The 23,426-nt window shown below is 35.9% G+C and overlaps 1 protein-coding gene and 1 long non-coding RNA gene across 3 annotated transcripts in view; one reads left to right on the top strand and one right to left on the bottom strand.

Annotated features, from left to right (window-relative positions):
• Nucleotides 1–688: 688 nt before the first annotated feature.
• LOC107668908 (Krueppel-like factor 5) lies at nt 689–6,850 on the bottom strand. 2 transcript variants are annotated; one of them, XM_016460965.1, is made up of 4 exons: nt 6,603–6,850; nt 4,798–5,599; nt 4,090–4,149; nt 689–3,451 (listed from the first exon to the last, which is right to left on the bottom strand). In XM_016460965.1, the coding sequence occupies exons 2-4, from the start codon at nt 5,585–5,587 to the stop codon at nt 3,273–3,275; spliced, it is 1,029 nt and encodes a 342-aa protein (XP_016316451.1). In that variant the 5' UTR covers nt 5,588–5,599; nt 6,603–6,850; the 3' UTR covers nt 689–3,272. The 2 variants fall into 2 exon arrangements, with proteins under 2 accessions (XP_016316451.1, XP_016316450.1); XM_016460964.1 differs by lacking the exon at nt 6,603–6,850 and adding an exon at nt 5,797–5,852.
• A 5,016-nt stretch (nt 6,851–11,866) lies between these two features.
• Nucleotides 11,867–23,426, top strand: part of LOC107668874 (uncharacterized) — a 25,093-nt gene continuing 13,533 nt past the window's right edge. The window contains exons 1-2 of the long non-coding RNA XR_001631930.1: nt 11,867–11,987; nt 13,160–13,251. This is a non-coding gene — a long non-coding RNA (uncharacterized LOC107668874). The remainder of the gene's footprint in view (nt 11,988–13,159; nt 13,252–23,426) is intronic.

Raw genomic sequence — 23,426 nt, 5'->3', positions numbered from 1 at the left:
TTGATAATAGAAAGAAATGTTTCTTGAGCACCAAATAATTTCTGAATGATTACGACAACGAAGACTAAAGTAATGGCTGCTAAAAATTCAGCTTTGCCATCACAGGAATAAAATGCTTTATAAAATATATTAAAATAGAAGACAGTTATTTGAAATTGTAGCAATATTTCACAATATTACTGTAATTTTGTTCAAATAAATGCAGCCTTGGTGAGCGTAATTTTAAAATCTCCAACATTTTGATTTGTTAGAATATCCACACAACTTCAGGGCCTTTTTATAATTAGAAACATAGGATGTGCAAATAAAACTTTGAGTCAGATGAACAACATAGAATTACTACATTTTTGAGTCGTATGAAACATTTCCACTGATACTGCTTTCAGTGTGATAACGCAATAGTTTTCCCTTAAGGGTACGAGCAACCTCACAGTGATCCTATAAGTTCTTTCAGTAAATGGCATTCACTAAAGAGGATCACAGCTGAGCTACTGTTTGATCCATACTCTCATCTGCAAAGATCATCTAAATGTCAGGTCAAATAGTGAATTAAACTATTGTTCCTTTCCATGAAAGAAAATAAATGAGTTCCCTATTGACACAGGGCTTTTCAAAGAAACATGAAGGCATCGACTTCACGATAACAATCTTCCTCAGTGACAAAGCAGCTGGGCTGATTTCGGGCATGTTTAACAAGTATTATATAACACAGAATCTTAAAGTTACTAGCCGGCAATCACTAATAATCAAATAGCATCACTCTGTTTGGCCAGCGAGTCTTTACTTTGAGGCGCAATGTGACATGTGCTGACTTAGCATGCAGCTAACATGCTAACCTCTGCTAAAAAGAGGCCAGACAAATAAAACTCACCATACGCTGGACAATACATCGTCAAAAGTGGTAACTGACTTGTATTTTAATTAAAAATTGTACCTTTATTTGAGAAATACTAAAAAATCCTCCACCATTCCATCTTAGTTTTTGTTAGCATACATACTTCTGAAGTTCTGTGATAACTCAACATATAATCCTGGAGGGAAGGTTTCTTTAACAATACAACAACATACAGTATATTCACTTGGTGTTTTTAGTGTATTTGTTCCTGTGTGGGCCTAACTGTGATTTAGTTCTGGACAATAACATCAGTATATAATACTAAACTCATATTAAGCGGGGGAAAAAAAGTGAATTGTTCATGTTCAGAATTGGTAGCTTATGTAAGAACTGATTCAGAAAATAACATACACCCTAGTGATGAAAAGAATGCATTGTGAAAATGTCAGGTTATTTTCATGACTGAGGCCTTTCTACTGTTAGGCTTCTCAGTGATTTGTATACAGGCGAGATAATTATAGTATCAATTTAATTGGGTGTTACCACTCAATACCATCAACTTTTAACTCTGTGATTTCAAATCTGACAGCCCGTATTAGCAACTGTAACCACACCTCCATTTATTCACCTAATCACATGTGAGCCAGGATGACTGGACACTCCAGTTTAACCTGACAGACTAAGACTTTAAAGACCTGCCTCCATATTATGTGTAATAACAGTAATGATGTATGCATTTAACATTAACTGTACTCATCTAAATGCTGCAAATTAGAGTGATTAATGGGCGTTTAACATTTTAAACTTAAGCAGTTTGAACCTTTAATTACAGCAATTAAGAGTGTTTCTCTTTCGGTTTTGGTCACCAAATGAAGAACGTCTAGTTACAAATGTAAATAGAGTTATATGTTCTTCCTCTCTCTCTCTCTAAACCATATAAACATTGTGGATCCTCGTATTACATTACCTCAGATAAAAACAAACTCCATATGTCCCCAATCTATTTTACTTCCATCTCAGGAACAACATCGGATTGTCATGTGTAATGAGTCCCTTCTGTTTCGCATTTGCAATCTCTGAAAAATAAGGCGGAAAATTTGTTATCACTGTAATGGAAAATAAGAGGTTTTATGGGGCCACACATACAGATGTAACACACACCATAAGCCAAACCAACTAATGTAAACAATCAGCTGCCACATTGTTCCACATAATGCGGCCATTTAGAGCACTATTAGTTTGAACAAAGATTTCTAAAACCACTTCCCAGTAACCCAGTACACATTTCATGTAAGCGTTGAGTTACATTTTATAAAATAGAAAAAAAAATAAAAATAGTCTGTGCAAAATAAATACGTTATATGTACATTTAAAGCTATCATTTATCCCAAACAAATGCATAGTAGGGAAAATAAACAACTATGGAAGTAATCGATATCCGACCTGTCCTCTTGCCAGGAAAAATACAGCATTTGTACCACTTATTGCATTTCAGTATAACACAGGAATTAACATAAAGGAGTTCAATCAATCTTCAGATTGTGCTCTTTCAAACATTTTGCCTACATAAAGCAAATCCTCTTCGAAACATATCATAGTTTGGACTTCATCCAACTCTTTGGTGTTCTGAAGCTACATTTAATTTTCTAATTACCCGGCGGCTCCCGCACAAATTTCTGAAGCTCTGTTTCTTATCAAGTGCTGCTTTTAAGAGACATTAATTCATTGTGACTTTTGTGGCTCACATTCTCATGACTGTTCTGCAGTTTGGTTCTACAACCAAGACTACAGCGCATTTTATGATTTACCTTGTGATACAAGTATGAGTAGTCATTTACAGGAATATTCTGGGTTCAATAAAAGTTAAACTCGTTGATAGAACCTGTGGCATAATGTTGATTACCATAATTAATTTCAACTTCCAAAATCTGGGTTCAATGGGGCCAATCTTGTAAACGTTAAAATTCTCAATGTTTCAATAGTATAGCCACAAGATCATGTGTTTAACATGATCAACATTATGCCACAAATGAAGTCAATTAATCTTAACTTGTATTAAATCTGGAATATTGCTTTAAAGAAGATTAAAACTGCCCACAAGTTCATGAACGTTGTACATTTTACATGGCACCTCCATTCTACAAGGTAAAAAAGGCACATTAAAAGTAGTTATGTCATAAATTATGACCTCAAAGTATGCAGACAAACAAACAAACATGTCAAAAGAATGTCCCATCTGGCAAATGAGCCAAGTTCTCATCAATTAGCTGGTTTTGTGACCACAGGAGCCGTACTGACGGCAGGGTTTGGTCCCGTTGTACCTGATGAACTGCCAAAACCCAAGATTAACCAACACACCCAAATCCTAATTAGTATCATCAACAGAGGTCCTGATAGCCCTCCCACGGCACCGTCAGAACAACGAGAGCAGGCGGCTCTAGTTCTGGTGTCTTTTCATGTGGAGGGCCAGGTGGTCCGATCGAGAGAAGCAACGGCTACATACGGCACACTGGAAAGGTTTGGCCCCCGTGTGCTTCCTGAAGTGGCGCGTTAGCTCGTCAGAGCGGGCGAATCGCCAGTCGCACCCCTCCCATGAGCACTTGTATGGCTTTTCGCCTGCAACAAAACGCAGGCCAATACAGGTTGAGGGGAGAACACCACCAAAATTTGATGAGATAAAATGCTGTGTACTGCATAATAATGGCAAGAAAAGCTCTTTCTGTAGAGTCACACTCATAGGCTGCACACAATAAGCCTGAGTGGTATAGTCTGGTTCACAAACAAATGTCAAATCTGGTTCTTTTTAGTGAATCAAATAAATGGAACACAATCACTGTAGTACCTTTCATGACCAAATGACCCTTATGAGCCAGTCCTTTAAATGAATCATTCAAAAAGACTCAGACAAGTAATCAGTCTTATGAATCCTTCACCATATCTGTGACTTCAGTTCATCACTTCAGTTGGAAAAGATAAGTTTTAGTTGTGTTGATTAGTATATCTGTTAAATAAATAATAGAACCGCATAGTTTGGGTTGTTTTTAGAAGGTTCCTTGTAAAATGTTCAGCATTTTCTGAGAGAAAATTTGCGGACTAAATGGCCTAAATGACTGTAATCTCTGGTTTTATTACTAACGTATATTTTTTATATTAAATTAAATGTTATTGTCACACAAATATGTGACAGCAATACCACACTAACGATTGTGTGAACAGCTCTCATTTTGTGTGATAACATTTATTAAATGTCCTACCTGTGTGAGTACGTAAATGGGCCTTCAAATGTGAGGACTTGGTGTAGACCTTCTTACATCCTGATGCATAAGAATACAATAAATGTTAATACATACCATAACTTTTAAGCTCATATACATTATATAAACATTATTGGGATAGTTTGCCAAAAAAAAAGAATATTCTGTGAATGAATTTCTTCAACCTCATTTCGTTCCAAACCTGCATGACTTTCTGTCTTCTGAGAAACACAAAAGCAGATATTTTTGGAAAAAGTTTTTGTCCATAAAAAAGGGAAAGAAGTTCTTCAAAATAGTTTATTTTGTGTTCCACAGAAAGAATAATGTCACGTAGGCTTGGAACAACACGAGGGTGAGGAAATTTCCATTTAGGGGTGAACTACCCTTTGAACTAACATTCTGGCCAGCTCTGACTTGTCCAGCAGCCTCATATACAATGTCAAAAGGTTTCACCATTGTGTCCTAAGCCCCTTAGTCAGTCAAAGTCCAACCTAGAAACTGGTAATTGCCCAAAGTTTAGTCATGTCAGTCCGCAATATCTTTTCAACAACATTAAATCATCTGAATAGTGATTTAAGCCTGCACTGCGTCATATAGACTATGTGGAAAAAGCCGCAGCTTCCTATCAAGGCCTTGAATGTTATTTCAAATAAAGTGTGTATACTATAGTCACAAACTAAAGTGTCTAGATGCTAAATTCAATCTCACCTGGTACATCACAGTGATGTATTCTCCTTTTGTCTAGATCGGGATTGTTTCTGCGGTTGTATTGGGCAGGTACTGCTTGTGTTTGGACAGAAAGTGCTGGTCCAGGGGTAAGACCTGCCATTTTAGACGCCATGCTGGCAGCATATGACGGAGGTGGCGATAAGTTCTGTATGAGTTCTTTCCTCCTGTCTGGGCTGCCCGGTTCTGAGTTTGGAGGGGAGGGTGGTAGATAGGCCGCCCTCTTCTGAGGATGCTGACCAAACTGGGTAGGTAGCGAATATCCACTGTTGCTCATATTACAATGCGGTCGTTCTGCAATCTGGCTGGGGTGTGTGTGAATGCCGTTATACGTCAGCATCGGAGGGCATGTGGCATTGTGGGAATCTGTGCAAGGGTGGCCACCATTGGGCTCGAGCTCCGAATGCAACAGCTGAAAAAGTGGAACATCTGGGAATTCGAGGGACGGCGTCTCATGCTTGACGTAAACATTGCTACCCGTTTCCGTAGCTGGGCTGTAGAGGTTTGTGTACTCTGGATGCGTAATGGCGGGTGCAACCGAGCCGTGGCAACTGGAGTGGTTGAAAGACGAATGCAGAGGTTCTGTCTTTATCTGTGGCGCCGCGGACCTCACGGGTCTACACATGCCGGTCCGTAGGTAGGTGACGTCCGGTAAAAAAACATTCATGTTTATGCTGTATGGCGTGCCTTGGTCCATCGTGAGGGAATTGTCTTGACAAAACTTCTTATGGTCTGACAACGCATAAAACTGAGGCGGCAGGTATCCATCCATGTTTCTTTTGATCTGAGGGACAGAAAAAATGGGTTTTCATTCACCACAAAAACACAATACATGAACAGAAACAAGTTTGTTGTTTCAACAATCCTGGAAAATATAGCAAAAATCTAGGTTCAGGTGGTTAGCATGTCCCTGTTAGCCAAATGCTGTATCTGTAATCTTGCTGTATTCTACGCAAATATTTCATTATGTTATTGTTTTACCATTGTCTGATTCTTTATTGCGCTTTTAAAAGCACAAACTGGTTGCTCTGTGAAGGTTTTGGGTCTCTGTATGCGTTCTTATGGTGTCATCAGCATGATACTCTACAGTCATGAGTCACATGGTATTTATCACTGAGCTGATTGGCTTAAAGCATTGCATACATCCAGCCAAGCAACACTCATTGACATGGTAATGTTAATGTATAGCTTTCTTCACTTATTATAGGCCTATATAACCCTCTGGCATAAATCCTTTAAGCTTTCTAGTAAACAATGCAGAAATTCCTGAGAATTTCAAGACAAGTTTAGAGGAATGCATCTTCAACCTGACTGACTTTTTTGTCCACTGTGTTCACGTGTATATCCACACTCTTAAACTCAAAGATCAGCTCAAATTTATTAAAATTTCTGCCAATTTCAAGTCAGCTTGTGTGCATCTCCAAATACTCAGGCTTGTTGCTACCTTACACCGAAGAAGGAACCCCCATACAGGCTCGCTCTCTCTCTCTCTCTGCCATCCATAAACTAGGAAATACTCCATCTGAATTTAGAGCCTACAGCTGCTCTGCTGTTATGGAGTTTTCAGATTAAGGTCAACGCAGAGTTCGGCACAATTCATCCAGCATGCTTCATACATACAATATAACGTACAGGAGAACACCATTACAAAACATTACTATAAAATAGAAGCTGTTCAGCTATTATGTTATGTTTTAGATCAAAAGCATAAACAACACAGGCATTTCGGAAAGCTTGCCAACCAGCACTGTTTACCAATGTAACATGCGATTACAGATTCACTCTACCAGAATGTGATGCTTTGATGGAGTGTCATTAAATCCACTGTAATCGTCCTCTCTCAATGCCTCGTTCAGTTCTTAGAGGTGTTTTATTCTAGCCGTGGATCCTGCTCAACAAAGCGTTGCCCATAACCGCATGTCCTCTGCTGAAATAAACTGGAGATCACGTCATTCAATATGCCGCAAATGAGAACGAAACGACAGCCAGCCAGAGATGTCGAGCGCTTTACACGTTTGACAAGACAAATTACGCAACTGCCTCGTTTCAATGCCTCAAAACGGGGCGGGGCTTTATCATCATACATTAATAATTCACCCAAACATGTTTTCAGGATCTGCAATAGTCTTGCAAAGAAAAGAAAGAAAGAAAAAAACAACAACTTGGGAATGCACTATAATAAAAATTTATTTTTTAATACATATGTAAATGGATTATTATTTATTATTAAAACTGGCTGTTGTAGTTGCCAGAAATTTACCATACAAATACAGATCTTTTGGTGTTGTATATTTTAGTGGTGTATATGCCATTAAATCATATAATGTTTTATATACCAACCTATTTTAGCTATTACAAATATTTGTACTTATAAAAGCACAAATGTAACCTAAAGTTTAGCAAAATTGGCCTCTCCAGCAACAGTGACAAATAAAGTTTCCAACATACAAACACAAAACACTAAAATAACATAATTCCCACTTAAATAATGCAGTAAACATGAACTAAAACTAAAATTAAAATGAAATTCAACACTCCAATTCAGATAAATGTGAGGACCTAGAGGAATATTATTTATTCTATAAGGATATTTTTTGCCTAAAAGGTGGGATACGGTGAAAAAAAATTATAAAAAAATAACTTACTGCTGTAAAACAATACATATTGCCATATTGAATATAAATTCTCTCTGTAAATTTTTAGGTAATTTATGCTTATTAAAAAAACTATCTGTCTATCTATCTGTCTAGCTGTCTGTCTGTCTGTCAATCCATTAAAATTATTACTTTTTTATCATTTCAAATAAAGTGAGACCAAATGTCTGAATTGCTTACCAAAATGTTTAAGTTAAATTAATGGCCTTATCATCTTAACGTTATAAATTATAATACTGTTTCAACTAACAACGCTTGAAGGTAATCAGTCAAGATAAGCCAACTAAAACTATTCTGTTGTGTTTGACTGATGAGATCCTTAATTCATGTGAATACAGTATGGAATTCCATGGAATGGGTTAATTCCCATTTATGCCCCTCTCCCTCTCTCTCCTTTGGGCCATATGTGCTGGTATGCAAAACTGCTTGACTGCACTGCAGCTGCCTGTGTGGATTGCGTGTTCTGCCAACATGCTAGGAGAAGTGTTGAAGTAGGCAAAGTTGCTGCCAGGGACAAATATCAGGAATGTTTTGATTAAAATAGCACACGATCATAAACGATCACTTGGAATGTCTTGGTAGGCTGATTTGTGGACAGATTTGATGTCACTTAAGGAAAATTTAGTTCATAAAACCTGTTATGCTGTAAAAATGTAAAAAAATAAAAAAATAAAAAAATTGACAGTTACAGGAAGTCAAACAGGCTTATTTGCCTGGCTGAATGATTGTGGCAGGATGATTCCATACTCTAGTTAAATATGTAGAAAACCCCAATTCTGTCCATCAAATTGTTGCTGATTAGTAAAAAGTGTGCGTGAAAGTTTCATTTTATTATGAAAGGAAATCAATATTCCAATAAGTGAAACATACAGTATGTGTTAGCATGACAAATGAATTGTGATGTCGAAATAAAGGTCGTTCCCATCATTCATATGTGAACCTGCATTGTGCTGCTTTACAGAAGTATTTGAAAACCAAACATAGGTATATTAGGAAAACAAAGACACATGTTGGACAGGTTTAGAGATTTGTTCTGGGGCCAGACAAACCACTGAAACTGGAACCATGTGACGGACCTCTGATGTTTCTCTTTGTGAAGTTAGACCTGGTTTTCTGAAGATTGCTATTGATTTACATTTGCAGCATTAATCAGATAATATTTCTGGGTAAAATATTCTGACAGTAGGCATAGTTCACCCAAAAAAAGAAAATTCTGTCATCATTAATTCACCCTCATCTCATTAAAAAACCTGCATGACTTACTTTCATCTGTGGAACATTTAAGATATTTTGAAAATTGTCTCTCTCTTTCTCTTTTTTTTTTTTTTTTGGTGAAAATCAGTGGAGTCCAATGTTGTTTTGGACCCCAATGACTTTCATTGTGTGGACAAAAAAGTTCCCTTTAATGGTTTGACTGCGGTAGGCGTATGCTGAATTGTAGACAGCAGACTTTCATTTAAAATACTGCTAAAATACTGATTTTTAATTCATTTCATTGATGTGTTTGTCATGAAGTCTATTTGTGACATTATTTGTGACATACATGCACAAACATTTTGTTTTGCCATGCCTATGCCACATTGCCAAATGTTAAATCAAGATCCACTAAATCTAGTTATGTATTGAATGCGCATCAAAGGCGAGTATTTTCTGTTGCTCATTGGAGAATTTAAGGATCATAGCAGCCAGGGAGCATCTGTTGATGTTGGCACACGGACATCAGCGTATGAATGCAAGTAATTCATGTTGCATGTCATTAAAAACTGAGGATATGCCGACAATTGGATGCCAGACTTTAGAAAATGCAAAGCATGTGAGTGAGCATCTACTGTACATGAACTAATAAACTCACATGTCTAAAAACTGTTTACCACAGATGAATTGTGAATTCTTATTGTTTATCATTTTCAGGTTAAAATCATAGTAAAAAAAAAAGCCATGTATAATGCAAATGGGTTGTATTTTAACACAACATTCATGACATATATACAGTGTGAGCTCTTTGGTGTTTTGAAAGTATTTGCATTAAGTGGTCAAATTCTCTCAAGCTCTACAATAAACATTGTCATGCACAAGAAAAGATATTTGATCCTGAAATTCAAATTCAACATGTTTATTTTTTTTGTTTTCTCAAAAGGGTGGTATTGATCACCAATTGCATTCATATTTTGTGATATTTTAAAAAAGCAGGTTATAATGTCAAGTGTAAAGTTATAGTTTTAAAGGGTGTGATGTGTTAGGAAGCCCACATTGTCAGTGGAATTATGGGTGGCTTACTGAAAGAGCTTTTAAGATAATATTTAATGCTTGATGGCACTGAAAAGAACTACTTAATCCATGTGAGTATTTGTGTTTATTTGACATGTGAACCAGCACCTGAAAGAGCTTTTAAGATAATATTTAATGCTTGATGGCACTGAAAAGAACTAATAATGTGAGTATTTGTGTTTATGTGACATGTGAACTAGCACACAGACAGAAAAAAATAGAAAGAGAGATATGTGTGAATTACCTTTGGTTTTATTGATGAATATGGGCGTCTTCAGGATTTCTAATAATGGGAAATGTAGATTAGACAAGTACAAACTGTTGGGACACAATTATATTGAGGGATAACTATATAAAAACACTAGCAGACTGCTTAGACTGCTTTGGTGGGAAAAAAAGACTGCATAGGACTGCATCTATAGGATTTAGGAGTGAGTAGGCATTTCTGTTAAAAACCATAAACCAAATCAAAATTCAAGTTCAGCCCAATTTCCGTAAAAAAGTGTTAGTTTGTTTATTCCTGGCGATTGTATGAACAAAACATGCAAAAATGTAAACTTCTGCTGGTCACAGATCTTATTTTCTGCAAAAATCGAAAAGCCAATGGAAAAATGCTATTGTGTTTTGTTTTTGTTTTTCTCGAGGGAACAAAGGTGATTCTAATTTCCGGGTTGGCCTACAAAAACATGTCATCAGTGTAGCACTCTAAAAGCAACTGGATTTTGTCAAGAGGTCAAGGTTTGGCTGAACCAGTTAGCCTCTGCTGGTGGATACCATAACTACATGTCAGCCATGAACTGAGTTTCCATCAGCAAACATGGCAGCCAGCAAACAATTTACATGAGAAGAATAAATAATATTTTATATTAGTATATAAAACACTACAGGTTTTAAGTAATACACAATAATCATATTCTCTTACTAAAAGAGATTTTTTTTTATTGAAAATAAAAAAATGTACAAACAAAACAGGCTTTAAGTGAACAAAAGTAAGAAATATCAAAATACAGTGGCACATATATAAGGCAGACATAACTATACGTTATATACATTGCATAGCAGTAGTTAAATTTGAATTAGAAATTCAAGATGAATTTTATTAATAAAATAAAATAATAATACATTTACATAACTTTGCAAAAGGGGTTATAAGATATGAGTCACTAAACTCATTGAAAAAAAATTAGCTAACGTAATAGCCTTATTATTCGAAAGTGTACATAGGGATGAAACAATAATTCTAAGGTCATTTATGAAGCAAGGAAAAGAAGGGGTGGTTTTCAAAAATCTACACTTATGAATAAAAAATGTACCACAACAAAGAAGGTTGTTAATCAAGTAGTGTTGCATACAATCTTTTTTAAACACTCCAGACTTAACTTATAGGTTTATAGGTAAGAGGGTTAACATGGATATTGACACAGGACATTCTGTTATGAGAAAGAATCCCTTTGAGCAATAATACCATGCTTCTAGGAATGGCATTTACAACTGTGTGAAACTCTTTAGGATGACATACAAATCCATGTTTCAGGCAGAAATCATTGTAGCTGAGAATGTCACCATGGTTATCCATCATATCCAATAGAGTAAGGATATTATATTTAAACAAATGTTCATAAAATAAAGACTTATCGCAATATAAAACTATATCTACTTTCCGAAGATATTGTAAACCATATAGGCTACTGTTTGTGTTATGAAGAAATGATCTTAGCCATTGAGTTTTTAAGACATTGTTCAATATTTCCAAGTCAATAACATTCAGACCTCATTTTCGTCAAAACTGCGAACCAAATCGTAGTGATGCCTATTTTACCAAATCAAATGAAGGATTGTTACTAAAGGAGGAGATGAGATGGTCCTCACTGCAGAACACAGGATCCAGGGGGCGAGGTTGGATCCAGCTCCCACCTTACATATACCTAAGCCTACCCGTCTCCACCCCCTGAAAAATGTTAGTTTTAATTAGTTAATTTATCTAAAAATTAGTTTATTCAACGTCTGGCGTCTACTTCGTTGATTTTTGTTTTACGTACGGGATTCTACGAAAAATATTAATAATCTTGAACGCTCCCTTAAGAACAGAGATTATTATCTCCCTTCTCACCGGAAGCGGTTAACATGTGGTAGGCTTTAACTTTAACTTCAAGCAGGCCCGACGGACTCACAAATTAAATGAGAAGAATCAGTATCCAAAGAGACTCGCTCTTCAGCTTTCCTCAATGAGAAAACATAACGCAGCGTGAGGTAACTTACAATATTATTGAAACGCTTTCTTTGTGTTAATGTTGTATGCATTGACACTTCTGTAATTAATTTTGTACAGAAGTCTTGATTAATATAGCGTAGATTCAAATAACACCTTCAGTCATGGCTTTGTCCGCCTTAGTTTTTCTTGACATGAAATGGGGAAAAATTGATCTAGGCCACGGGTCTTGTCAGAGTAGGTCAATCTCACTGTAGTGTCAGCTCACTACCTCTAGATGGCATTGTTTAGTCGCCAGTCATCTGGGATCTAACTCTGAATATGATTATCACATGAATAAAAAACACTTTCTGTTATTAATATGATAATATTCTATTCTGCTTTAAAGTTTATTATTATTATTATTATTATTATTATTAATTAGTAGTAGTAGTAGTTGCTGAATGACCCAAAGTGTAGTAGCATTACAATAGGCTACTAAATTCTGTAGTGTTATATGTTATTCATTTACTTGATACAGTACACAATAAATCAAAGTGTGAGACTTTTAAGCCCTTTGAACTGCTTCTTTGAGCATAATGTAAGTTGTTGTAATAATTGAGTGATTATATAAATACATTTATAGAGCTGCATTGTGCTGTCAGAATGTTATCGAATTTAATTTGCAAATGAGGGAACCAGATCTCTCTAGAGTAGCCCATTAAGGTATGAAAAAGTTTTGATCCAATTATGTTTTCCCCCGTGCGTTACAATCATCCGTGATTGTGTTACAACAGATGACAATACACACCCCATCGGTTTGTATTTGTCTGTGCATTTTATTTGAGATTTGACAGTATTATTGCATTTCATTTCCTTCTCTGATCATTGCAATCATTTCCACAACATTATTTTTGCTTGTTTGTAAGAGAGAACAGAAGTCTAATGTTGCTCTCTGGGGAAAAGTTCAATATAATTTGTTAATGAAATGGATTAATTTAATTACAGTAGCTACAAAAACATTCATCAATATAATTGTTCCTTTAGCTCCAATTTAATTAATGTTTAAGTGAAAACAAGTCAGTTTCAAATGTATAACCCCCCCGCCACCTATTCATTTTCCCTTTTTGATCGTCATCGCACAAAATCCTGTCGGTGTTTGTTTGATTTCCAATAATGCAGCGTCGCTGAAACCAAACATTTATTACAGCAATTTAATTTAACCTCTCAACAGGCTTTTACAAGACGACCAGAGGGATAGTATCAGTGAAAGGCACTCAGTGTTCAGTTATTAATCTCCCGCCGCCGTTGGCCCTTTCATAAAAGGTATGTATTATCCAAACTCCAAACATACCACTGCCATTCAAGCTGTCTCGGATTTCATCGCAATGTGGACCAGATAGAGTTCAATTCGTCCATGCAGGCCAAAATAATAAAAGATCATTTTGGCTAATCTGCCCAAGGAATGTGGAGCGTTTGATGTAGACAGTGGTGAATCTTCAGCTGAAATAATTGCACATTGACTCGGTCGGGACGGTTGGCTCAGGTACGCTCATCTGTGTCTTACAGGTGTTCTCCTTGCTAGACAACCCATCCCTTGTTTAAGAGAGAGAGAGAGAGAGAGAGAGAGAGAGAGAGAGAGAGGAAGGATTCATCTGATAGCAGAAACTGCTTTTTTGTTGAACACTGGAATGAACAAAATGATATGGGAACACTCAAGTGTATCCAAATTCAAAGGAACAAGATAGTTAAAAAGTATCTAGTCTGGTCTCCTGAAAATCGCAGATTTTTTTTTGAAAGGTACCTCCTATAAGTTATATAAACTGTTTTTACGAGGTATGTGCCTGGAATTGAATGAAATGCGCGAATGCACTAATAATTCCCCCTTTTTCCCCTCAGTACAAAACAGATTAAAAAACATAAAATAAAAAAGCACTATTTCTGTGTATACTATTATCATGTACACTCAGTTATACAGATATGTGTCTAATAATCTGAAAGGTGATATGTTACATTATGTATAGTACTGTAAGTACAAAACATAAAAATGAAGGTAAATATACAGTAAGAAAACCTCTGTCTGTCATACTGTTTTTGTTCAAATAAAGGAATAGGTCAACCAAAACCTAAATTTTGCTAAACATTTACTCACCCTCAGGCCATCCAAGATATAGACGAGTTTGTTTCGTAATCAGAACAAATTTGGAGAAATTTAGAAATGTATGACCCTCTGCAGTGAATGGGTGCCGTCAGAATCAGAGTCCAAACAGCTGATAAAAACATCACAATAATCCACAACACGACTCCAGTCCATCATTTATTGTCTTGTGAAGCAAAAAGCTGTGTGTTTGTAATAAACAAATCCATCATGTATGGCCTGAGGGTGAGTCAGTCTTCGTCAAATTTTTATTTCTGGGTGAACTACTATATCTTCATAAAATTCCGTTTTGCCCATTGATACCCACTCAAGAAAGTTTCTTCAGGAAATGATTATTCATAAATTGAGTGTGGAAACAGTAAGCTAAATTTGTGAGCTTATCATTAACTCATTGTTTCAAAACAATGTATTTACGTCTTTGAGCGGTTTGTATATTTGAAGCAATTAAGGAACAGCACAGCAATGCTTTAGTCAAACATACAAAGCTTATCTACTCCAGCATAACGAGTTTCACGCTGCTACGTGGATAAATATTTGTAAGCCTCATGGAGGACGTTTTGTAACCAAAAAAGCGTCAAATCAAGAGAACATCTGTCCAATTGCTGCATCAAACAAATAAGATTATAATGCTGTAATATTCACTGAAGGCTCAGATCATTATGCCTCTATTCATCTGTGAGATTGGAGGAAACAGTTGCCAGTTTTGGGGGCAGCAGGAAAAAATACCCTACACACAACAGATGTTAGGTGTTGAAATAGCTTACACTGACCCCAAAAAAGTATTTAGACACTTAAGCCACACGTAAATTACCAAATCATATTTTATTCAGCCAAATGGCATCTGCAAACAAATGATTTTCTCAGAACTGACATTCTCAGACATTTTTGCAATTACTTTTAACCAGATGTCGGATCCCTTCAAGTTCACACAGGTGTCCTAGCAGAGGAACCACAGGTGCCCAGTCTTAATTTTGAACATTATTGAACACTATTGTTGCATTTACTGTTAAGTCGATAATTGTGTTCATGTTATGAAATATCTGATTAATGAGCTGATTTAAAAATTTGTAAACAATTTTGCATAAATTCAAAACAGAAACACGTAACCGAAAATTAAATGCAGTTTTAAATGCTGCAAGTATTTAGGAATCATAAAATAATGATGTACAGTATTAAAAAAATAGATATTAATTTAGAGGTTTGCTGAAGATTATATTTAACTTTTTTTTTAATTATTAGTGTTTTTAAAGATTAACTTTAAGTGATCAATGTAAAATAAGCAAAATGAACATGCACAATTAAATATCCAGTATAATTAAAAAGAAAATCTAATATCAGTCGATATAACCATTATGTTATAGATATACAGTAGTGCATCCATAATTATTTTAATATTTTTGCTTGAATTTTGGGTTGTCTTTCTTAAAATGCTTCTTGGTTTGAGATGCAGTGATGTTCATTTTCAAGTGTGACTTCTAAGTGTCCAAAAACATGAAGGCTGCTATATAATTTAAAGATTTTAGTACTCAGAATTTCTATGATTGTCTGATAATTAATTAAAAAACCCACCTTCACTGCTGTTTATTTATCTAATTTAGAGGCTGTATTAGATAAAATACTATATATGAGCTGAAGTATATGAGAAAATATAAGAGTTACTGGTACCTCTTTAGCCGCCGCATTCCAAGCCATTAGCTGATCTGTCCACACCTCGTCCTGTTTAGTCATTGGCCAGATTCCTTCAAAGCAGACCACTAATCACATGACAAAGCTGTCTCTATTAGCCTCTGTCTACCCCTCCCTTCCCTTCACTCGTCTCTGTTCGGCTTCAAGTACATGCACAGATTTGCCTATTATTATTCTCTTTATTGTTGTGCTAATGAATTATTTGACCAACAGTATTATTTACTGTCATGTGAAATGCGCTGGTTAAGCCCTGAAAGTGATGTGGAATACTATGATAAAGCTAAGCCTCTTCTGGCTGGTCAATAAAATCTGAACAAAGGGGCACCTTCACCATTAAAGCCATCAGTGTCTGGTGAAAAACAGATCTGCCAATCAATGGACTGCTCCAAAGGCATCTGGTTAAACATGTTGTGCATTCCTAGCGAAAAAGGGTGAAATTAATGAGGTTTTATTAGAAGCATTGATACAAAAACCTCTTTAAATAGATCCCAGTCTACCCTGGGAAATGGCTCAATGTGATTGTTCTGGATTGAGTGTAATCAGATATATATGACACACTTCTTGAATGCACTGTATGCATTTGGACACTTAAGCCACACTTAGAATGTATGTTTGTCTTCGTATTGGAAAACAAAATATAATAGTAGGATATTCATTTGTGCATATTTTATAAATATATATATTTTTTTTAATAATTATATAATATATTATTATCTTCACTAATATCTTTGTCTATGTCAGCTTTCATTTATGAAAATATTAAGCATCTTGTATGCCTTACAGTATTTAAACATGCAGGCTAGTATTCCACGTAAATAACACAAGCAGTAAAATAACCATCCAATGAGAAATGATCATACATTAGGCTGCATTATTTTAATTATTGCTCCATTACAGGTCAGAAGAACAAAAGGTCCGGAGTACAAAACTCGCCATGTTTCTTGATCGCTATCCATTTGTTGAGTTTTACCTGGGGGCATCTTACCTTCCCCTTCATAATTAAGAACACTTTAGTATCAAACAGTACAGAGGTTTCTTCAGAGGTATTAATTAGGACTTCATTTATGCAGATCCCTTGAAAAATTTGCATAAAATCTATTCCACAGATGGGTTTATGGGAGTAATGAATGTGCAATGCTGGTAAAACATCTGGTTCATCATAACAATGCTTGTCCTTTGGAACAAAAAATGAAGACACATTTGTGGGAATGTGTCTTCTACTTTGTTTAAAACAAGTTTAAAAACTTAAAATGAGGGATTAAAAAATTATTTAAAAAAATTATATATATATATATATATGTATGTCTATATCTTTTTTTCTGCTTTTTCTGGAAATACTTTACATTAAGGCTCAATTTGATTGTTTTATTAAAATGATTATTTAATGTTAGGGCAAGACACTTCAGCCGTATAGTGTGAAAATTTTAACTAATAGATTTTTTCCCCAGTTCCTCAAAAACCTTTAGAATATAGATAAGAATAAAACTGTAAAGTTTTGTGTATATACATGCTACTGAAGTAATTGAAATCTAATAGGCAAGTAGACTTAGTTTAATAAAATAACTACTTAAATGTTTACTTTTAAAATGTTTGTTTTCGTCTCACTAGTCTAAAAGAAGACAAGTAAATAACCCAAAATCTCAAAGTTGACTAGTGCCTGAAAATGCAATAGTTTTTCCCTCTTTCCTTAATTTCTGTATACACTCATTAACGTGAATGTATTATGAATGAACAACAGTATATTTATAAATGAATAATCCTTTACAAAAATTGTTGTTCATTGAGCCTTTTTGTTTAGTGTTGCTTTTTTTTTCTTTGCAACTCTCAAAGAAATCCACAGTGCAAGCAAACTCCCTTCTTTTGGCGGCCGATGCGCCACTTGGCACGCAGACCCAAAATGTGGATCGTTTCTGGGCATTCAGCAAGATTTCAAACGGGGGGCGCTGTGCTCTCATCCTCCGCCGGCTACAAGGTCACTGGAGTATTGATAAATCACACAGCTGTGATTCCCCCCTGACAGCTCAAACTAACATCAACCTGGATGGGAGAGAACAAAAGACCATCAAGCGGCCCTTTTCTTGACACTTTTATTCAATCACGGCCAGATTGCTTACGACAGCAGCAGCAGCAGCTGTTTTGTCTTCATCTTTCCCCATTTGATAAAGTGTGTCAAGTCATATTTTTGTAAGTATTTCACGTCACCCCTGCTGTGTGAAAGCGGCTCCCGTTTGGCATATGTATTCCACATGAGGGGATCATCAAATGGGTCAGGGTTTAATGACATCCCTCCCAAGGTCATCAGCCACCTAAAAGGGAAGCTGCCACAAAGCTACAAGCTGAGGGTCAAAGATAAGAGCACGCTGGGAGATATCGCAGATAAAAACCAGAAAATTAAACAATGAGGGAACGCGGGAACGCTTTGATTGTGTTGTATGGTGCGATTGTTATTTTGGGTGCACCAATTCACAGAGTGTCGATGTTAACCTTGTCCTCTCAGGATAGAGGTTACTGATAGGACTAACACATTGTTTGTTTTAGAGCTCCCAGGAATGGGATTTCCATTCCCTGTTCGGGTCCAGTTATAGATTGCATTTGCAGCAGTTGTTTTGTAAGGGTGATGTGTGATTGCAATTACAGATGATTGAATGCTCTCTGGGGTGAGTGAGAGGTGAAAGGCAGTTTGAAATGACAGAGGGTCAAAGTCTTGTGAGAATATAATTTCTGTTGTCAAAAGTATTTATATAGGACATTTCCTACCAGTGGGTGGTGCTGAAAGCTATATTGTTTTGGGGGATGCTCATGCTTTATTCAGGGATTTGTGTCTGAAGAGACAAATGAAACCGGTCTAATGATTTTTTTTCTTTCTGAATTGCTTTCAATGTTTGGTTAATGTTTCCAAAGACAAACACTTGCTCATGTTAACTACAGTATGGCTGCCCAAACTTGAAGCAGCCTTGAAGTGGTGCATGCATAGTGTTGCTAGCAGTTTTTTATGTTCCCAAACTTGAAAACAAACAACACTTTTTAAGCCTCCAACAACATGAAACAATGTCTTTGAACACTAGTGATTAATTAAGTTTAAATGGTCAAACATGCAATCTGGAAAGCATAAACCATTTATCAGGTGGGGACAACTTACTCTTGAGTTGGACAAAATCCCAGTTTTATACTCTACGTTGAATCGCTCAACTCGCCACAAAAACAGATGCACTGTCCATATGCTCACCTCCAGAGAAGGAGGATTCAAGCAGCTGATCTCCTTCAGGTTAAGAGATGAATGGCAATCAGTCATTAATCCCGATATCCTTTCTGTTTAGACTCTTGGATTGCTTGCCAATACTTTTATTCTTTCATTCTGCTCTTTAGTATTTCAAAGGTTTGGCTGTTTAGAGTGAGCCTGTTGTGTGTGTGTTTTATATAACTTTATTATAGATATCTACTACTTTTATTATTTGAATTATTTTTGAATAACACTAAACAGAAAAGTAATGTGCTGTAGTATTTGTTACTCCATATATAACTTTGGAAGGAATTTTCATGGCAGCAACATGTTTTGCACATGGTAGCAACAAATTACATGCTTTCATTTGTTTCAATGAATTGTGGTTTCAGGAAGAAAAGCCCCTTTTTTTGCTTCATTCTTATATACAGTGTTCCTGTGGCTCAGTGGTAGAGCATTGCGTTAGCAGTGCAAAAGGTCGTGTGTTCAATTCCCAGGGAACACACATACTGGTAAAAAATGTATAGCCTGAATGCACTGTAAGTCGCTTTGGATAAAAGTGTCTGCTAAATAAATAAATAAATATACAAAACTTTCTGGACAGACTGATTATGAGATCTGAGGTTTTTAAATGATTGTATATGCTTTTTGAAAAAAAGAGAGATTAAACTTCCACATCAAAGGCCACAGAAAAAAGGGTTAAAAACTTCAGCCAGTTCCAAGACAAATAATAATAATAATACTTTTTTTGGTAACACTTTTCAATAAAATTCATTAATTAACACTATTGCTAATATAGCTGTAGGAAGGTATACTCTTAACACTAGTTCAATCATGACAACTCTCGGAAGATTTTAGCATGGTGATGGATATAACAATGTTAATGTATTTGGTGTTGGCGGAATAGATCTGCTACGCTGCTGCTGAATTGCTGCTGATGTTGGTTATTGCTGTAGTCGTAGATTATTGCTGCTGCTGCTGCAAGCAAGTACAGGAACTTGCTTGAATTGCTGCTGCTGTTGGTTATTGCTGTAGTTGTAGATCATTGCTGCTGGTGCAAGCAAGTACAGGAAATTGCTACTGACAATGCATACGGCAATATGGTGCTGGGAGTATTTAAGACATACTGCTGCTGCACATTTCTTTAATAGCATATAAAATAACCCATAGCAGATCTATACAGGTGGAGCTGGGGAAGGTGGAGGGTTTCAGAGAAACTCTGTAAGCACGCTGCAGGAATCTCAAGTGAATGCTAGCCAGCCATATAAATGCAAGGCCGTAAGCTCATTGGCTGCATATGCAGCATGAACCAATCAGCTGGGCCAAGTCTTTTAACTCTCTGAATATCATCGGTTACGTTAACAACCCGTCGCCTGCGCCATCTAGAGTTTCATGACTGAACTATATATTTAACTACTTTAGTTAACATGAACTAAGAATGAACAATACTTCTACAGCATTTATTAACCTTAGTCAATGTTAATTTCAACTAATGCATTATTAAAATCAGAAGTTGTGCTTGTTAACATTAGTTAATGCACTCTGAATTAACATGAACTAACAGTGAACAACTGTATTTTCATTAGCTAACATTGACAAAGATTATTAAATACTGTAATAAATGTATTGTTCATTGTTAGTTCAAGTTAGTTAATACATTAACTAACATTAACTAATGTAACCTTATTGTAAAGTGTTACTATTTTTTTTTCTCCACTCTCAAAACAAGTATAACGTATTCTGCATGGTGTTGTGTTTTAAGTTTCTCTGGGAATGACAATTAAGGTAAACCACAAACCAGTGGATTAATATAGTAAAGCCATAAAGTCTATGTTTCCCTCCAACTGAGGTGTTATCAATTCACATGAGACTTAATTAAAGAATATTTATCCAGTTTAAATCATCATATTTTGAGCACTTTTAAGACTGCAGGCTGAGGCCAGCGTTGCTCACTGTAAACTGTATGTCGCTAAAGAAATTACACAGAGAATTCTGTTTATTAGTCCTCAAGTATTATTTTATTATGCCAAGCATAATAACATACAGCAGAGAAATATAACAGTGCTGCTGTATAATTACAGTTCTATTAATGTCATTTTACAACCATGACACGCTGTGCTATTCACATACATTTAGGCCGTCAAGGACAATGCTTGGAAACTGTCAGAATATTCATTAAGGGACACATTTTCACCAGCTCAATGACATCTTGCATTTCACAGACGATTGTGAGACGTTTCAGATAAATGACATTTTTTTCTATTAACAAGTCTGTGCCCAGCATTATCAATTCATAATGGTTTTCTTTACAGCATTCTGCAGCAATACCTTATCAAAGAATAGCAGCCCTTCTGAGCTGGGGACTCATTTTATGTTGAGAAAGGCCTCCTGAGAACTCTAATATTTCTGTGAGTGCCATTGACTATACCTACAACATTAGGAGACGGTTACAACGACACCATGCAGCTGTGAAAGAAAGTTTGTAGCCTGTATGGAATTCTCTGGATTTTTCTGTGCAAGGCTTTTGAAGTGTGATATGATCTTTTTTTGAGTAGTAACTAAAGTTGATCTTATTTTTTATTTATTTTGTGAAGCTTTTTATGCCTCACATATTGATTTAGGCTGAACAGGAAATGAACGAGAGAAAAGGGGTGTGGAATCGGGTCATGACACAATCCAAATTTCTCAGGTTTACTGTAGTGCTTGCTGCTTGTATTTCTGGAGCAAACCGCTGCACCACTGACATGATAATAGTAACTGCCATACTTTTATTAAATAAATGATTTAAACAATCAGGATCATTGACAACAATGTTAGCTATAGTGAGCAATGACAGGAAAAGAAGATCTATGATAGATAGATATGAAAGTGCAATAGATATAAAGATCTATGATATTGACAGCTTGAAATGGGGGTAATTGGAGTCAGACAGTCCAGTCAGTTCAGCAGAATTCCAAAGGGTTCACTAACTTTTCCTCACAGCTAATGTAAATAAAGTGTAGCAATCCTTTAGAGCAGTGTTTCCCAACCGGGGTGCCGTGTAATGTATTATCCCGCTCTATGCGTGTGAGCTCCGCTCAGTCGCTCCACTCATATACCGTTCATGCGAATCGGAACAGCAAAGTCCACTCAGTCCACCGACAGGAAACATCGATGTAGTACAGTACTTGTAGGGTGCCACAAGTTTGTTAACATTTCCAAAGGGTGCCGCGACTAAAAAAAGGTTGGGAAAAACTGCTTTAGAGTTTCACAAGAATGTAACTTAAGTATATGCAAATGGTGATTTTGACAACTTCTGTGGTCTTTTTTTTTAGTACATGACAGTTATTCTTATATGACCTGGCCTACATTAAACCGTAACTCATTGCTTTTTTTTGTCGTCTTGTAAATATACTTCAAAAGCAAAGCAACTAATTTGTAATTAACTCTAAATGTAGTTTGTCCTGTAATTCCAGCTTTGGAGTGAATTAATGGCACTGCAGATGAGTCGGACCAACTTTGAGGAGCGCTAAAATAAAAAGCCATAAAATGATCACCAACGCTCCCTGGAATGACAAGTATTATCAACAAAAATTAATCAGCCGCATCTTTTCATGAACTCAATTAATAATATGCAACAACAGGGTCTTTTTTTTCTCGGGATGAAAATTAATTAGCAGTGGGAAGGTCACTCCGAGACGCTGACATCACTCATCAGAATGGTGTGGCAGTTCTAATTATTTGTCTTCCAGGCTTGGGTGATCAAAAATTATTGCAATACCTGAGCAACATTTAGAAAAAGCCGTGTTTTAAACCCGTTTAATTAGACGTAGCTATTTGATTAATGCCATGTAAGCACTCCAGTTCAGCCTCTTATAAGCGTTCTGACAAGTTTGGTGGTCACTCTTCTGTGAAAGACGTTTCATTGACGCTAACCGACTGTTTAGTATCTAATTCACTCATTTCGCAACAATTAAAAAGCTATTTGCTAGGAGAGTACTTGTTGATATCAATAAAGATGTTAGGAACTTAGACAAACCACCCAGTGCCACAGAGTGCTGCTATATGCATCACAGGAGGCACAAGTGACCACAAATGCTGAACACCACACTTTATTCAGACAGATTTGCAGGGATATTTTATTAATGAATTTATTTTTTTTGGTAAGCCGAACCCCGTTGACTTAAATGTTCACTTAAAGTAACTCCTGAGATTTTAAGTTAATATAAAAAATTTTTATTCATGTATTATTTTATTTAAATTACATTTATTAAAATTGTACAACTTTGTGGTGTATTTGATTTTAGCTTAACACCATTAAAAATCTATTGGAGGTATATTTTCAATCTTTCATTTAACATGTGATGGCAAACAAACATTTTTTACATTTTAAAAAACGAAGTTAATTGTAAATCGTTAAAAAAAAAAAAAAAAATATATATATATATATATATATAT

This window comes from Sinocyclocheilus anshuiensis, unplaced genomic scaffold, assembly GCF_001515605.1.
Source record: "Sinocyclocheilus anshuiensis isolate Anshui unplaced genomic scaffold, SAMN03320099.WGS_v1.1 scaffold136, whole genome shotgun sequence".
NCBI lineage: Eukaryota > Metazoa > Chordata > Actinopteri > Cypriniformes > Cyprinidae > Sinocyclocheilus > Sinocyclocheilus anshuiensis.
Note: the sequence above shows the minus strand (reverse complement) of the source record. Positions and strands in the feature narration are given on the sequence as shown.